Raw genomic sequence first — 15,722 nt, forward strand, 5'->3', positions numbered from 1 at the left:
TACCAGTGTGTGGTAAAAAGGTCAGGGGTCAACAGAATCATAAGGAATTATCAGTGAGGGACTGTGAATAACAACTCCAAATATTTGACAGTCTGACAAGCAGGCAGAGAGACAAGGCTGGATAGAAACAAGTTCCCATGCCAGTTAAGGTGAATGTATTGTGTGTATGTGTGGGTATGCTTGTTACCACCATATTTACCTGTGAGTGACAGCTCTGGAAAGTGACGCTAGTGATGATGCTACACTGTTTCTGTGACCAGGCCGCGCGGTAGCGGTTGGAGGCACAGGGATCACTGATTAGTTGGGCATTGGGGCAGCTGGACGAAACCCTCCAGCTGTTTCCAAACTCTAGCACATCTGCCACCGTCTCTTGGGAGCGTGTGGCGAAGTCATTCTTACTGTTGCCATCATAGTTTCCACACAGACCACAGACTTGACCCTGAGAGGGAGGAACCCAGTGAGAATTTACTGCCTTGTCTGGTACAGCGTTAAGGTTTCTTTTTCCCTACAGGTTTAGGCTTTTTTGTTTGATGGTTAAACACAGTGCCAACACTGGTGTCTTCAATATTCACCAGCCCCAACTCCCAAGGCACCTGTCCTTGTGTTTACACTAAACTCTGTGCCATCTTTAAAAGTGGCATGCTTACCAAAAGAACTGCAGACTTCAAAATGGAAATACAAATGAATGAATGAACATGAATGAAACATAAAACAGATGTGAATCCAAATTTACATGGGAAATGTAACATCAGAAGGTAAATATAAGTCTAATTGATAAGTTTTCTCCATGACAGAAAACCATTGAAACCATCGGTTCACTCTTCTTTTAGCTCTTTGATGAGAATAGCTAATACTGTAAATGGGTTAGCTCTTATATAATGATAATGCTGAATTGAAAAGATATGCAGATTCAACTGTTTACCTGGAACTGGGGGCTGAGTTTAATGAAAAGACTAGTCTTCTGGTCCCACATGAGCACTAGCCCCGGTTTAATCGTTAGCACCAGGTAAATTCCCATCTTATGAACCTGATCAGGAAAAACTTGGCTGCTACCCTTCACCACCTGGAAGATTTCGTCTTTAAGCTGGAATTCATTATCCTGTGGGTATGAACATGAATGAACATTCAGTTAGTACTATACAGTATTGAACAAGGTATCACTTAAATATTTCCTTTTCCTATCTCTAGCCTTCACGTGAAAACGTACTTGCCATTGTGTGAATAGGAGCTCTCACTCTTTGTTTCTTCAAAAGGGAGCAGGTTCTAAATTAACTATGTGTCACCAAGAAGGCTGTGTTTCATTGGCAGTGTCATTGAATGTTCAATCAGACTGCCTGTATTCTGTATTTACCATATTAATTTAGCATCATAGCATAGCATAGCATGGAATTCTATCATTATAATAGAATAAACCTGCTGACTTAATAAAAAAAAATCAATCAATGAATATAATCAATTCATGATTGCTGTGAGCATGAGTGATAATTTAATCCATAATCCTAATGTGTTATCAATAACAGTTTGATATTCCAATCTGGTGTTTGAGGAAGAACACAGCACACACATGTGTGAGTGTGTTTGGGCTGCTTACCCCCAGGAAGATCTTGATGGTCTTGGAACAGGTGGTTCCTGTGGTTCCACAAGGAACGTTCTCCGTGATAATTCTGAAGCTTCCACTGCCCTGACCACAGTGGTCCTGAGGAGAGCACAGGCATGTGATGCAATGTACCACAGACATTATTGTTAAGTAACAATCCTTTGTTTCCTGACACTAACCACATTAGAACATTCAGTAATTATGCACAATTAATCACATTTAGATATTTGGTAAATATAAAGTCTTTTTTGTTCTATGTCACAGAAAGTAGTTGATGAAAGACAATTTCCATTCACTTCTGCCACGACATGATAAGAAGGATTAAAATCCTTACCTGGAGGAGTGTGTATTCACACTGTCCATTGAAGTCAAACCTCTTGTCATCAAACGTGATGTAGTGGCCCTCACCATAGATACCACAAACAGCATCACACACATTGTTGGAGCATGTAAACTTCCTTCCACTGCAATAGCTGGGGAAACAAACACCACACACAAACTTTCAGTCATGTAAACCTGCCAAGGACATTGCAGTATTTATATCTATGTAGGAGCTATTTTTAAGGATCAAAGAGCAAAAATATTTGTGATAATTACTGTCAAATTTTAAAATAGAATTTACCAACGTAGAATTACATGAAAGATCATGAGAAACAAAATTTCAGATATAATGGATCTGGACACACATTATTTTCTAAACGTGCTGGTGTTCAATTTGTGTACTTCTGTATACATAGCATATAATATGTTTCCTTTTCTGTTCAGTTGAAAATATAAATGTTGCCTCCGTAAGAGGAATATTTTGTCTCTATACAGGAATATACTATACTTCTATGAATGAAAAGCATTGTACAAACCAGGTGTTACATTCCACAGTCAGTGTCTGTCCAGGCTGATAGACCTGTCCATTGTGAAGACATGGACAGCTGGTCTCGTTGATGCAGCCTCCTACTCCGTCGGACACCAGGCCAGCAGGGCACATGCAGCCTGACGTGCAACCTGTGCTGACCTGTATTCAACCAGAGTGGAGGGCGAGAAGATGGGGTGAGCCAAACAGGGCCAGCGCATGTACAGTACAATTACGTAGTTGTCTGACCTCTGTGAGCGTGTACACATGCTAAGTTGTTCTTACACAAGCCATGTCCAGGGTGCTGCAGCTCTTATGACACTCAGTCCCAGTGGCCCCGGGTTGAGCAGTGGAGCAGTCGAAGTACACCATGGGGGCAATACACGATGTTGAGGCTGAACAATAATAAAGACAAATTATCATGAGCTTTGTTGTCATTATACTATATAATTACATGAATTAAAGTGTGTGGAAACCTACACAGTGGCCTAGATCGTCCTGCGCAGCTCAGAGTTCCTTGTCTGCAGACACTGCATCAAGTATGAAGGGAAAAACACACAGTTAATATAACATCACCATTCTTCGCCCAGTCCTGGTGAATCCTTCGTGGCCCACCTATCCCAAGATTCATTGTGCGCCAGTAATGAAACTAATACAGCAGCAAAGACACTGGCAGAGAATAAAAACATCAAGGTGAATCACAGGAGCTACATTTTGCTGCTCCATAGGAGAGACAGTCTCATATGAATTTGCAGTATCTAACTTGAGACTTTTCCAATTTAAGTTAAGTCTCAATTCATACCATAAAATGAATGCTCTGACCTAAAATAGAAAACAAAATTCACATTTATAATCGCAGTCACTATAAGATGAGTGTTTGTAGCAATGACAAACTGTCCTATGGGTTAGGGTTACCCTAACCCTATTTACTCATTAAAGTAAGACTTGCATGTTTATGTTTGAAGAAGTTTGTAACTCTATTGAAAGATAAGTGGTGGTAAAGAGGTTCAGATTTAGAATAGCTTAAGAAGACAAATAAATAATAAATCGGACTGACGAGAGCTGTGACACTGTTTGCTGTTTGCAAACTTTTAAAGTAAAGGCATTGACTGCTTGTCCACCTAACGGTCACTCATGGGATGATGGAACTGAATCTCCTTTTTGACATGTCATTCGTGACCCCTTTTACCCAAAAATTGGTGTCAATGCACTCCGTATTTACCATGTGGTGCCATCCTTACTGACAGCCTGTCCGGCAGGAATAATGTTGTCTTTATCGTAGCAGGGACAGCTTGAACTGGGCACACACTGGCCCTCCTCATTCATGTAGATCCCATCAGCACAGCCACAGCCGTCCACTGTGGTGAAGTTGGTCTTGCAGGAGTAGTCTGCCTGGCTCAAGGACCGGCAGGTACGGCCACAGGAGGTCATGTTGTACCCATACACTGTTTCTGCTGGACATGATGCGCTGAATTTGCCTAAGGAGGAGGAGGAGGAGGAGGAGAAGGGGACTGTTATTGTTTACTGCTGCAATAAACCATTCATTTCATAAAACATAATTAAATAGACTGCTGTTGATTTGTTGATGCTGCATGTGATGGAGCGTTCCAAAAACACTCCATTACCACACTAAAACAGGAGGGTTTTCTCACCACAGATGGTTTCCCTCCAGCCGGTGAGGTGGATTCCTGCCGCTGCACAGGCGTAGACGTATGAGGAGACTGCAGCACACATGCAATCCTCACTCTTCTCACAGTTACAGCTGTCATACATGCAGTTCTATGAAGAGGCACAGTGGTTACAGACCCATCATAAGTGTACAGTAGTTAAGATAATTTGTGATTGCAGCTTTGTGCATGCGGACGTACATCTTTGTATGTGATGGGGCTGACAGCAGCGTGGCAAGGAGCAAACACTCCACTGGGATCTGTTAGTTTGGTGCACCAGAACTGGGCGTAACTCTCTGAGAAAGAAACACACCAAAACAGTGTGGTTACAAAATGTTATCCATGATATGACAAACATTACATGACAAGATACTGTGACATTATGTCATGAGGAGAGACTGGCTGTACCTTTGCTGATGCCCTGACTACAAGGGTGACCAAAGCGTGCTATGATGTCAGGGCAGCTGGCTCTGGTTTTCCATGTGTTAGCGAACGCTGTGGCAGTGCCCTCCACCAGCCCACTGATCACTTTGAAGTCATCACTCATTTTGTTGTTGAAGTTCCCACACAAACCTGTCAGAGGAAACAATACGACTTTTCCAGTGCTTTTTTCTGACATTATTGAATGGGTTGGAAAACAATATCAATGGAAGGGGGACACTGAAGTAATCATATGACAGCATACCAGAGGTGGTTCCTTTGAGTGAGGCGTCAGCTGTAATGAAGACCTGCATCACAGGGGACAGCTGCACCATTACTTGTATGCCCACCTTAGTGCTTATAAGGATGTAGAAGGATGATGGTTTGAAAGCACTCAGATCCGCTGCAGTGAGCAGAAAAGAGCAAAAAAAAAAAAATTAACATAAAATTTCTAGGTCCGCGGTTGTTGTTTCGGTCTGAATGTGAGGTATAACAGTGCTGTACCACTGTGCTGCTATATTATGTCAATACAAATCAAAAACTCCTCAAGTGTGTTAATATCCAGCACTTGAGTAAATGGTTTAGAGCCTAAACTAAGATAAGATAACATTGTACAGTTTTGTATTTGATTTGTTGTTGCACATGGATGGTGAATTGAATGACTAATGACTGTTTTTCTAGCACACGGTTTGTTCTGTTACATGATTTGACGTAACTCACATGTAAACAGTGGAAGCTGAGAAAGAATCTGATTCACGTAGACTTGTCCTGAAGCCTGGACTTTCACAACCTGTCAGAAAGACACATTTTAGATCACGATGAACATGAATCCAGTTTTTCCAAATAATTTCCAAATAATTAATGAGTGTGATTAAAACTTTGACCCGGCTTGGTGAAGGTGAGGTAAGCCATTAATCAGGAAACACTAATAATGCGCTCCAAACAGCAGGAGTCTGAAACTTACCAGAGAATTGCTGTGTAAAGCCAGAGTTACAGCCCTGAGGCACGTCCTGCTGTCCGCCAGACCACACTTGACCAGGTCCGCCAGCACAGTGTATTGAAAGCCACTAGTTTCCTGCAACACACATTGGGACAAACATTTGGACAGACTCAAACATCTCATGTTGCATATTCATATTCTACATGTCTCATGATGTAAAGCAGATTAGTTTATCAATGCATGCTTCTGGTATGAAATGTAATGGTAAAACCCTGGTGTGACCATTGAGAGGCAGATGACAACCTTTACCTTTGCCAGAACATAGGAGCAATCCCCATGAAATGTGTAGAACTTTCCATCAAAGGTGTTGATGTGAGCTCCGCCCTCCACAGAGCAGGTTCCTGGACAGTTCTCCTCTGTACACTTCCACTGACCGCTCTCACACAGACTGTCAGTACACAAACACACACACACAGATTTTTCCTTTACATACATGCTCTCATTGCTTTGAATATGCGTAACAAAACACATCAAGGAGTAAGATGTATTTAATTACATTTTTAGAAAGTTTCAAATTTTAGTTATAACAACAAAAGGGGGAATTCTACAATATGACACCTGCATCCACCAGTCTCTAGGAAGGACCTATTTCCCTCCCTGTTACACCTTAAACAGAAAAGCTGGGAGTCAGCAGCTATCGATGAGTAATTAAAGTTTTCCTTCCTTTGCTTTCACTTCTGGGACAAACTGAACCAGAGACAGGAATCCTGCAGTACTAATAGACAGCATGTACGGCGCCAGCCCCTGAACAGCTGTTTCAGTCAGGTCCAGACCCAGCCCAGAGTATAAATGGCTTCATTTGAATTGAATGTGTTTAACTGTTGCTTACTGAGTGGTTTACGAGAAACAAAACAAACAGAAAGGAAGAAACAAACATAGAAAAATTCTCTGAGGGCCTATAGATGTAGTCTGACCCCAATGTTGTAAAACCATTTAGTTGTTTCCTCTGTTATGTGAGCAGACTATTATCAATTACTTCTAATAATTTTACTCAGAAATCAGAACTCAAATAAACTGTAACTAATTTCGTCATCAAATATATGATCATATTAAATATTGTGTAGAGAACATGTTGAAGTAAAAAGCAATTTCAGAGGAACCTTATTCATGAAAACCTTGATTTACAGCAGTTTTGTTTGATACATTTGAATAAAGGTCCTCATCTTACCAGGATCTACAGCTGTATGAGTACGACTCTCCACACTTGTAGACTTTGTTGTTGTGCATACATGGACACTCTTTCAGTGCAATACAGCCAGTGTTACTGATGTCATCAAAGACCGTCCCTGAGGAGAAATAATATGAAGTAACATGTTTTATGACCGTGCATGGGACATAGATTAGATTGAGTATGCGGTTGCGTATGTCATATATAGCGTAATGATGTGTGAGTACCGGCGGGGCAGCTGCAGCCATCACGGCAATGGGTGTCACAAGTTTCACTGGCCTGAGGAGTGGAGCAGCTGTCAGGACATGAATTACTACACTCCAAGAACTCCATGTTGTATGGACACTCCTGGTCTGTGAAGACAAACAGCTCTGTTACCTGTCTGTAATTCAGAGGTAGGACAACTCCATTATGTTTTGTCATATTTACATATTAGCACTCTTACAGCAAAAGGTCTCGTTCCTCCACTGCGGGGGCTTGCCGCCTGCATGGACACACTCTCTGGAGAACTCGGAAATGGTTTTGCAGAGAAATGAGTGGCTGTTGTCTACAGCGATACACTTATCAGCCACACAGGCTTTGGTGAAGGACTCCACATCCAGAAGGTTTTGGCAGCTGCTGAATGGAGCGCTGTTGAAAATCTGGTCACAGAATTTCTACAGAAAACAAGAACAAAACAAAATCATAACATTTACTGGTCACTCTGTCTCTAACTTTAGAAATGTGCTAGTTGAATTAATGGTCAATATGTTTGATGAGTGGAAGGTGAGTTGTGTAAAAAGTGTAAATTTTGCTTTCATACTTGAAAATAATCATTAAGAGGTCACAGTCTTACAACACCTTGGTGAAATGAAGATTTTCATGTTAGAAATATTCCAACTTTTTCAGAGTGTTCAGCTTTGACTATTGCAACACAACCTTTAATGCGGATCTACCAGCAGAAATAAGTTTGCATGAAGGAAAAAATACAAAAATTGACCACTTGACAAACCAAATAGTTAATATTCTATTATTTTGTTGATTGTGATGAAGAGTCACCTCATCACCACAGCTCAGGGTGGGCAACGTGTCAGGCTCCTCACAGCTCTCTGTTGGCCCGTTCACCTCGTACGTTTCAGCGTAGTCTGCCACAGACAGCAGAGCTCCTGCAGCAGAGCAGAGTCGACACACAACAGTGCTCATTGTTATCATGTGTTAACTAACACTTAACACTGGCTTCTGTTTTGTACCCTAAGGTCAAACTTTCAGGCAGCTGCATACAAGGGTTAGTTTAATATTGGTGAGTGTAATACAGGTTGAACTTCCACTATGACTGTGTTGTTTGATATAGCACAAAAAAACAGTTACTGACAAATACAAGATTTGAGAGATGAATGAAAATGAATGTGTAAAAAAAAATGAATTGCACATTCCTGGATGGATACATGTACAGATAAAGAAGAGCAATTTATAACATATTTAACTTCACCAACCTAAATAGGTTAAAATAGAAATCACGACCTTCCACAGAGAGAAGAGAAGGCCCATAAATAAAATGTCTGCAACAGATCTTCAGAACAGGAACTAATAGTAGCAACTTTAAATCGCTAAATTATAGCAAATGTAATTACATTCTCTGAAAGCGGATGTAAATCATTAATTAATTATATACAAATACCATGGCCAATTTTTTTGTTATGTAAACTCACTTCATCACAATATGCTTACTGAGTGAAATTTGTTCTTTTCAGAGTTAAATGGAAACATGAAAAAGGAACTAAAGTGCGTTATCCCCCATAATACTGAAAAAAGTGTTACCGTCTTTCATCAAGTCATTGGCTGTGCCGTCAAAGTTTCCGCACAGTCCACAGGTCTGGCCCTGGTATTTGTCATCCATTTCAATCTGTAGACACAAATAAAAGATAGTTATTAATAGGTGTTATTATGTTAAGTAATGTTATGTAACCCTAACCCTTATAAGATTTGAGCTCATTATTAAGATTGACACTTTTAAGATCAAAGATGTCCTAAAATTTTCTGAGATTACATGTTCTGTTGAATATCGGCTATATATCCATAGATCCATAGATATCTTTAGGGATTTGTTAGGGATTTTTACCATGGTGCTTCAGTAGCCAAGAATGATTTATTGACAGAAAGCAAAGGTATTATTTAATTAGTCATGGTAAAAAGGAACATTTGTATTTGTATTGCTTCAGGCACTGAGGAATTGACACCTACACATGAGAGTAGCTCCGATTCTTTATTTGAAGAGTGGTAGGAATCTGTGGCAAACATATTTGCCTTTTATTCAGACTCATCCATAGCCTGTTGAAAGCACATACTGATGCCTCCAGTGGTACAATGGTTTGCCAACAACTGTGATTGGTCAACCAAATGACACCAATATCTCACTGAGTTGCAGCAGCCTTGTTAGAAAGATATGTTCAATATATTCATGATAAGATAACATCAGCCTTTCAATTAAAACCAGTAAAACAGCTTGAGAGTGAGCGTGTCCCTTTGTACACATTCGCATGCACAACAAGCATGTTCAGGGACAGGCTCCTGGAGCTGTAGAGCAGGAGATCCTGTTGAGTTGTTTACAGCTGGGTCACAATGTGTAACTTTGTCGGTGTGTTTACAGTATGAAAATCAACACTGACACAGAAGTGAGGACAAGATGTGTGTGCATGTGTGAGGGTGTGGTTCATACATCCAGTGAGTCATCCATGTTCCATATGACTGTGAGTCCAAGCTTAGCTTCGACAGTGATACTTGAACTGGTCCCCTTCACAGTCACCCCGAAGGCCACTAACGGCAAAGTCACCCTGCAGCAATAAAAAAAGTTGAGATATGTAAAGAGTTGATATGTAAAGTGAGGGGCAGCTGACACACAGAAGAGGAAATGATAACTCTGTGACTGTGAATGCCATTTGCTTTCACAGCATGTTGTTGATTTAACAGAACTTTATTCTAGCTCAAAGTGCTAATGATAGTGGTCAATGTGAAAAAAAACAACAACCCAAAGAAACACTATAAAAAAAAGAGTGACAAATGGACTTCAAAATTGATCTCTGATCTAGACCTATTACAGTTAGTATTAGGGGAGACCGGGGGCAATTGTAACAGTTTTTGGTTTTGATGTCATAACTCAAAAACCACTTGAGCTATTTGGATATTTTTTTTATGTAGGAATCCTCTATCTATGTTCTACTTGTTAACAGTAATTAAATGTTTTTACAAAAAATGTTTGAGTCACAATATTGATTCAAACACCAAGAAGTCAAATGTTACAATCGCCCCCACGTGCGGGGGTGATTGTAACACATACGGGGGCAATTGTAACAACATACTTTATACCTTTATATCAATACCAAGGACCAAAGTAAACTCCCAAGAATGTAGACATAGTTAATACCATTTAATATCAATTGAACATATATAAAAAACACTTGTCTACTGGTAAGAACAGTTATTAGTGAACCGTTAAGATCAAGAAGTCCATCTCAAGACCCCGGAGGCCATGATTAGTTTTCAAAATGTCTTCTTTTGTCAACTTATAGTCCAGAATACAGAGATAATCAATTTTTATTATCATATAAAAGTATGAAAACCAGAAAATATTCATATTTAGGAAGCTGAAACCAGTGAATTTATGACATTTTTGCTTAAAAGTAGCTTGAACTGATTATTTGAAATCATTGCAGATCAATTTTTTGTCGATCAATTCATTGAATAATAGTTGCCGCTCTGAAATAAATAAATAGGCTACATAAATAAATAGTTACAACCAGTTTTTGAATTAGTTTCAATACTAAGCTATTATTTAAAGCTACCCTGCTTGCCTGCTCGCTAGCTTTTTGACAGAGTTATCAGAATAGTCATCAAAACTATATTTTAACTTTAATATACAACAAAGGTAAATATATAAATTAATATAGCACTTTTCTACATTATAAAGGGGGGGAAATCATCTAATTTGAGGGTGTTACTGAACTGGACATAATTTTGATGGTGTCGGGGGCAATTGTAACAGGGCGTTACAATTGCCCCCGATTCACCACCCATGATAAAAAGCTGCCTGCTGGCAACAAACAACAAAGTTAACATATGACAAATATAGCAAATGATAGCCAACAAAATTGTCAACAAAACTGGATGTGTTTCAATTATTAGACATTAAAGGTTAAGAAGGAATGAGAAAAATACCGATGATGAAAATTTTTACTTTCACACCTCAAAAATGAGTCATGTCAGATAAAATCAGAAATGCATGAGATATAAGTTTTTCCTTTGGTAGGCAGAGAGGGAACATCAAAAAACAAGTGCATAATGAATTTCATGGTTGTATCTCATTTCTGATTGGTGCAATTTAAAATGTTACAATTGCCCCCTGTTACAATTGCCCCCGGTCTCCCCTAGATAGAAAATGACATTTTATATTCCTAATGAAACACCAAGCCAAGTAGCAAAGGAAGTAGTTAACTTAGCTACGATGTAAGATACTAGCTAACATTGGCATTAAATTAAAACATAATGCAGAGACTCTGGGAGGTAAGAAAGTAGCGTGTATTGCACAGGTTAGCTACTACAATTACGGTCTACCAGAGCGATAGATATAACATCGCTCTGCGGTCTACTAGCTCCGTTTACCTGTAATACCCATAGATATGGTAATACCATGTCTACGGCTAACATCGCACGGGAGCATGGACGTTATGGAACATTCCAACTAATGTTTGGTTCAGAAATGGTACAGTCCACTTTTTTTCCCATTCTTTTTTATTTTTTATTTTTACATTTTTTTTTGTACTTTATCTATCTTGTATATTTGTTTATAGGGTTAGTGTTTATATCTTTTTTATATACTAGCCTATATCTTTATAGATTATTCACTTCATATTAGGCTTTGCTTGGAGCAACTTTGCCATAACCTTATTTCCCCTCGGGTATTAATGAAATATTCAATTTCTAATATAACATTTTTTTATTAAGCTCATTAAAGTCAAAACTCGTCTTTATGACACCCAATGGTGTTGATGTTGGTGCTATATGGATTTTTCAATTTTTATTCAAAACCGTCTATCACCAGAGTTATTTGAATAATCACCCAGATAGCTTCTAATAAAAGTCTGTAAGTTTTTCATAGTAGTATAGTTAAATGAACAGAGGCAATATGTGCTTAAAAAAGATGCAAGGACCCAAAAGGCAGTGGAAATGGATTAAAGAATCTCAAGGTCAACTTAAACAAAACTTAGCCTTATAGCCTACTTGTTTTGTTTTTGTCAAACTAATAATTGTGACTTAAATAACAAACTGAACTTACGTCTTGCCATTGACAACCACCACCTTGCCAGAGAGCTCCACCACAGAGCCTTCCAGCTTCATGACGATGCTGCTGATGGTGGGGATGTTGTCGACTTTCTTACGCCTCATCTGGATGTTAAAATTTTCAAAGCTTCCCTTACACTGCGAGACCAAGACATGGTTGCAGGTGGAGGCCAGCTGGAAGAAATTTCCATCAAAGGTCTTCCAGTGATAGTTTCCCCAAGTTGTGCACACACGGCCGATGTGAGATGTGTTGGCTGCAACATGATAAACATGTTAGAACATAATTTTGAACTGAAATTGAAAGTTGAATATTTTGTAGGCATTTGCCTCGGTTACCTGAACTCAGCGTCAGTGTGTTTGGAGATGGAGTGATGGTTACTGTAAAGACAAGAAATAATTATGTATTGATTATCAATTTACAAAGAAAGTAGGCTATGTGTCAGCTTTTTCTGACACGTCATTGACCCCTATGATGCTTAAAACAAATTCCCTAATGCAGATATCTCACACTGCATTCAATGTCGAAATATCTTCTGAATAAGGTTCAAACAACATTTGCCAAAATAACCACTATTTTATGTAAACTGCAAAATCCATTATGACTTGATGTTAAATATACTGTATGTTTGTATGAAACAAACCTATGAAACCTCTACGGTGTTTTATGATAAGATACAAATGCAAAAAGAAATTTACAATTGACATTATATAAATGTAATTAAGCAGCTATCAATCAATTATAGTTTGTTTGTTTTTTGAGTGTGATTAAGCAAATAGCACATCACTCACCGGTCTGAGTGAGTGAGCCGATCAGCAGCATCAGGTAGATGAGACATATTGTGGCTTGGAGTCCTATAGTCCCCATGTTGATCCTGAGGACTGACCCAGTATGAGAGGTCTCACCTGGTGGAAGAATCCCTTTATAACCTGTCGGCCAAGGTGGAGCCACACTGGTTCCTTCAGGTGAGAGAGAGAGAGAGAGCGAGAGAGAGAGAGAGAGAGAGAATGTGTGTGTGTATAAGGCAGTTCCACTCATCCCTCCTTTACTCTACATTATGTTGTCTGTGACATTTACATTGTAATAAATAATACCTGACACTGTGCACAAGGTCACTTCTAGCTGATGAGGTACAACTCACAGGATGCTATGAAAAACACATTTTCCACTTATATGTCATTTTTGTTGAAATTGAATATTACATTATATTATGTTAATCTATTTTCAGAAAATAGTTTGAGGCCTTGTTGTTTTCCATATTGTTAGTGCGTTTAACATAACTCTACAAAACTCATATTGAGCAACTACATTTGATGACTCAAAGGTTCAAAAGATTCAAAAGGTACTGTATGTATGTTTACTGTCCCCGTAAGGATTTTTGTGCCCCACAAGAGATCATCCACCATGAAAGCACACTTTATACTGTCCTTTACTGTTTATGCTGGCCTAGGGTAGGAGTTCAAACTATGTATAAAGAAGATGATCGAGGCACTTTGGAAGAGAGTACCCCTTTTTGACCACCTACATAAGTTGGTGAGCTGGACTCTTTCTCACCACTTTAACAAGACTGTTAAGTGTGTTTTTGTTAGTTATAGTCAGAGCTTCAGTAAACCTTTTCTTAGAAATTACTGACCTTACACCTAATGTAAAGATGTAGGTACTGGTGTGGGTAGAGTTCAATGCAAGCATAAAAAACATGTTGAAAGCATTCATGCTAAATGAGATGGAACATAAAGACCAATGATATCAAGATACATTAAATGTTAGAAATAAAATACAACATAACATTAATTAAACAAAAATAACCCTGACCATGACCTTGCCATAGACACAGTGAGTTAAGAGGGCCTCAACTTTTTTTTTTTTTTTTAGCCCATTTAGATCATGGAAAAATAAGTGACTCACATTATCTTTTTTTTTTTTTTTTTTAATTTCCTCTGTACCATTGATAATGAGATATCATTTCATTCATTGACCAAATGAAACAGACATCTCACTTCTCTCTACTAAGTTAGATTGTATAATTTTCTGTTTATCATCTTGTCCTCTGGGAGGCATTAGGCCAACACTTTTGAATAGAATTTACCCATGTGCGATTAAGTAACCAGCTCTACCAAATAACTCTATGTAATAATGTGTAATATAATGTACAATATAATGCGCAATGTATTCATATTAATTAATATTATCATTGATTTTTTTTTAAATATATTTCAGTCAAGGCATTTCACTTTGTCGTTCTGGATTACTAATTGTAAGTACATGATTCATTAATTCTGATCCAATTAGCTTTGTTGTCTTTTAATCCTTTTCCAGCTGTTGTTGCATATGGTACGCCTCAGAATGTTTCACAGTAAAGGCACTGGTGAAAATTTGCAGCAGGCTTTTAAACCGAAATTGTTACAGTGTTAAGACTGCTACTTAAATTAGAAGAAACTAAAGTAAAGGCCTACCATTTTTACAGATGGCAAAAAAAGTCAGATCCATACTTACCGTTTTCTCTTGTCCTTGCATACTGTACACCTGGTTCCACGGCCACAACAGAGTGAAAGATGCTACTTCCCCAATTGGAGAGGATAACAGTCAGTGAAAGGACTAATACAGGGGGCAGACTTTGGCTGACAGCGCTGACACAAGTTTCACTTACATGTAAGTTGAGGTAAATAAAGTGCAGGCTAGAAAGAAATTGTGGTGATTTACTGTGCTTTGAGTTTGTTGCTGGTGAGTTACTGCATTTTTGTTCCACCTTTAACCTGGCCATGGATGTAGGCACAGAGCTGGACCAACATCTGTATATTTGGAGAAAACCAACATTAAGGCTTTTTCCTTTGACTTTTTAATAGAATGCATAAAAATATCAATGTTTTATCAAGTGGTTAAGTTTTTAAACATGGCTGTTGGTCATGGTCCTGGGCCTTTTAAGGTAGCGCTACATGCCCCACCCCCTCCACCTCCTCATAACACAGGTGTTACTTAGCTAGCTTACCGTAACTAACACCAGATTTATACCTGTAGAAGATAAAAATCCAAAATTTTGTATTTTATCATTTGCAATGCATTGCTTTTTGATAAAATGTGTGATTCTTTGTGTGTGTGTGTGTGTGTGTGTGTGTGTGTGTGTGTGTGTGTGTGTGTGTGTGTGTGTGTGTGTGTGTGTGTGTGCGTGCGTGCAGATGACACGCATGTCAAGTTCATGAAGTGGAAATGTACGTTTTGTGCATTCTCCTCTAATGGAAAAGGGCAGAATTACAAAGAGCGTTGTGGACATTATTTGATGCAATGTTTGAATTTATGAAAACTATTTGAAAACTTTTCAAACCCAAGCTGAATTTAAAATCCATTTGAAAGACTATGTAAGAGGTCACCTTCAGTACATGATAAAAAAAACATTTGGATGGGAGTGTTGTTTAGCTCATTTGGTAGAGCAGGCGCCCCATATAGGCCTACAGAGGCTATAGTCCTCACTGCAGCCGGCCCTGTATCGAATCCCGACTCAGGTGGCCCTTCATGCTGCATGTCATTCCCCCTCTCTCTCTGCCTCCCCACTTCCTGTCTCTGACAGACAAAAGCTCTAAAGGAGTTAATTATAGATCTTTTATTACCCTGTGATTGTCATATCAATACTTACATCAATACATGTCTTTGTTTGTTTTCAACCTCTTGGAGAAACCCTCAATGTAATAATGACAGGAATGCAGGCTGGGATCTGTAT

General features: G+C 38.9%; 1 protein-coding gene across 1 annotated transcript in view; it reads right to left on the reverse strand.

Annotated features, from left to right (window-relative positions):
* LOC311008146 (mucin-2-like) overlaps positions 1-12,877 on the reverse strand; it is a gene marked incomplete at both ends in the record, with an annotated part of 38,939 nt that extends 26,062 nt beyond the window's left edge. The window contains 22 exons of the mRNA XM_084001581.1: positions 200-439; positions 923-1,099; positions 1,592-1,696; positions 1,932-2,070; positions 2,455-2,606; positions 2,730-2,839; positions 3,686-3,922; positions 4,097-4,223; positions 4,313-4,407; positions 4,520-4,684; positions 4,797-4,934; positions 5,252-5,321; positions 5,496-5,606; positions 5,781-5,919; positions 6,700-6,817; positions 6,927-7,052; positions 7,145-7,355; positions 7,738-7,844; positions 8,497-8,581; positions 9,395-9,509; positions 12,008-12,266; positions 12,802-12,877. Of these exons, the coding sequence (XP_083857707.1) occupies positions 200-439; positions 923-1,099; positions 1,592-1,696; positions 1,932-2,070; positions 2,455-2,606; positions 2,730-2,839; positions 3,686-3,922; positions 4,097-4,223; positions 4,313-4,407; positions 4,520-4,684; positions 4,797-4,934; positions 5,252-5,321; positions 5,496-5,606; positions 5,781-5,919; positions 6,700-6,817; positions 6,927-7,052; positions 7,145-7,355; positions 7,738-7,844; positions 8,497-8,581; positions 9,395-9,509; positions 12,008-12,266; positions 12,802-12,877 (3,102 nt within the window). The remainder of the gene's footprint in view (positions 1-199; positions 440-922; positions 1,100-1,591; positions 1,697-1,931; positions 2,071-2,454; positions 2,607-2,729; positions 2,840-3,685; positions 3,923-4,096; positions 4,224-4,312; positions 4,408-4,519; positions 4,685-4,796; positions 4,935-5,251; positions 5,322-5,495; positions 5,607-5,780; positions 5,920-6,699; positions 6,818-6,926; positions 7,053-7,144; positions 7,356-7,737; positions 7,845-8,496; positions 8,582-9,394; positions 9,510-12,007; positions 12,267-12,801) is intronic.
* Between the last annotated feature and the right edge of the window lie 2,845 nt (positions 12,878-15,722).

Source organism: Trachurus trachurus (assembly GCF_905171665.1).
Source record: "Trachurus trachurus genome assembly, chromosome: 3".
Taxonomy (NCBI): Eukaryota; Metazoa; Chordata; class Actinopteri; order Carangiformes; family Carangidae; genus Trachurus; species Trachurus trachurus.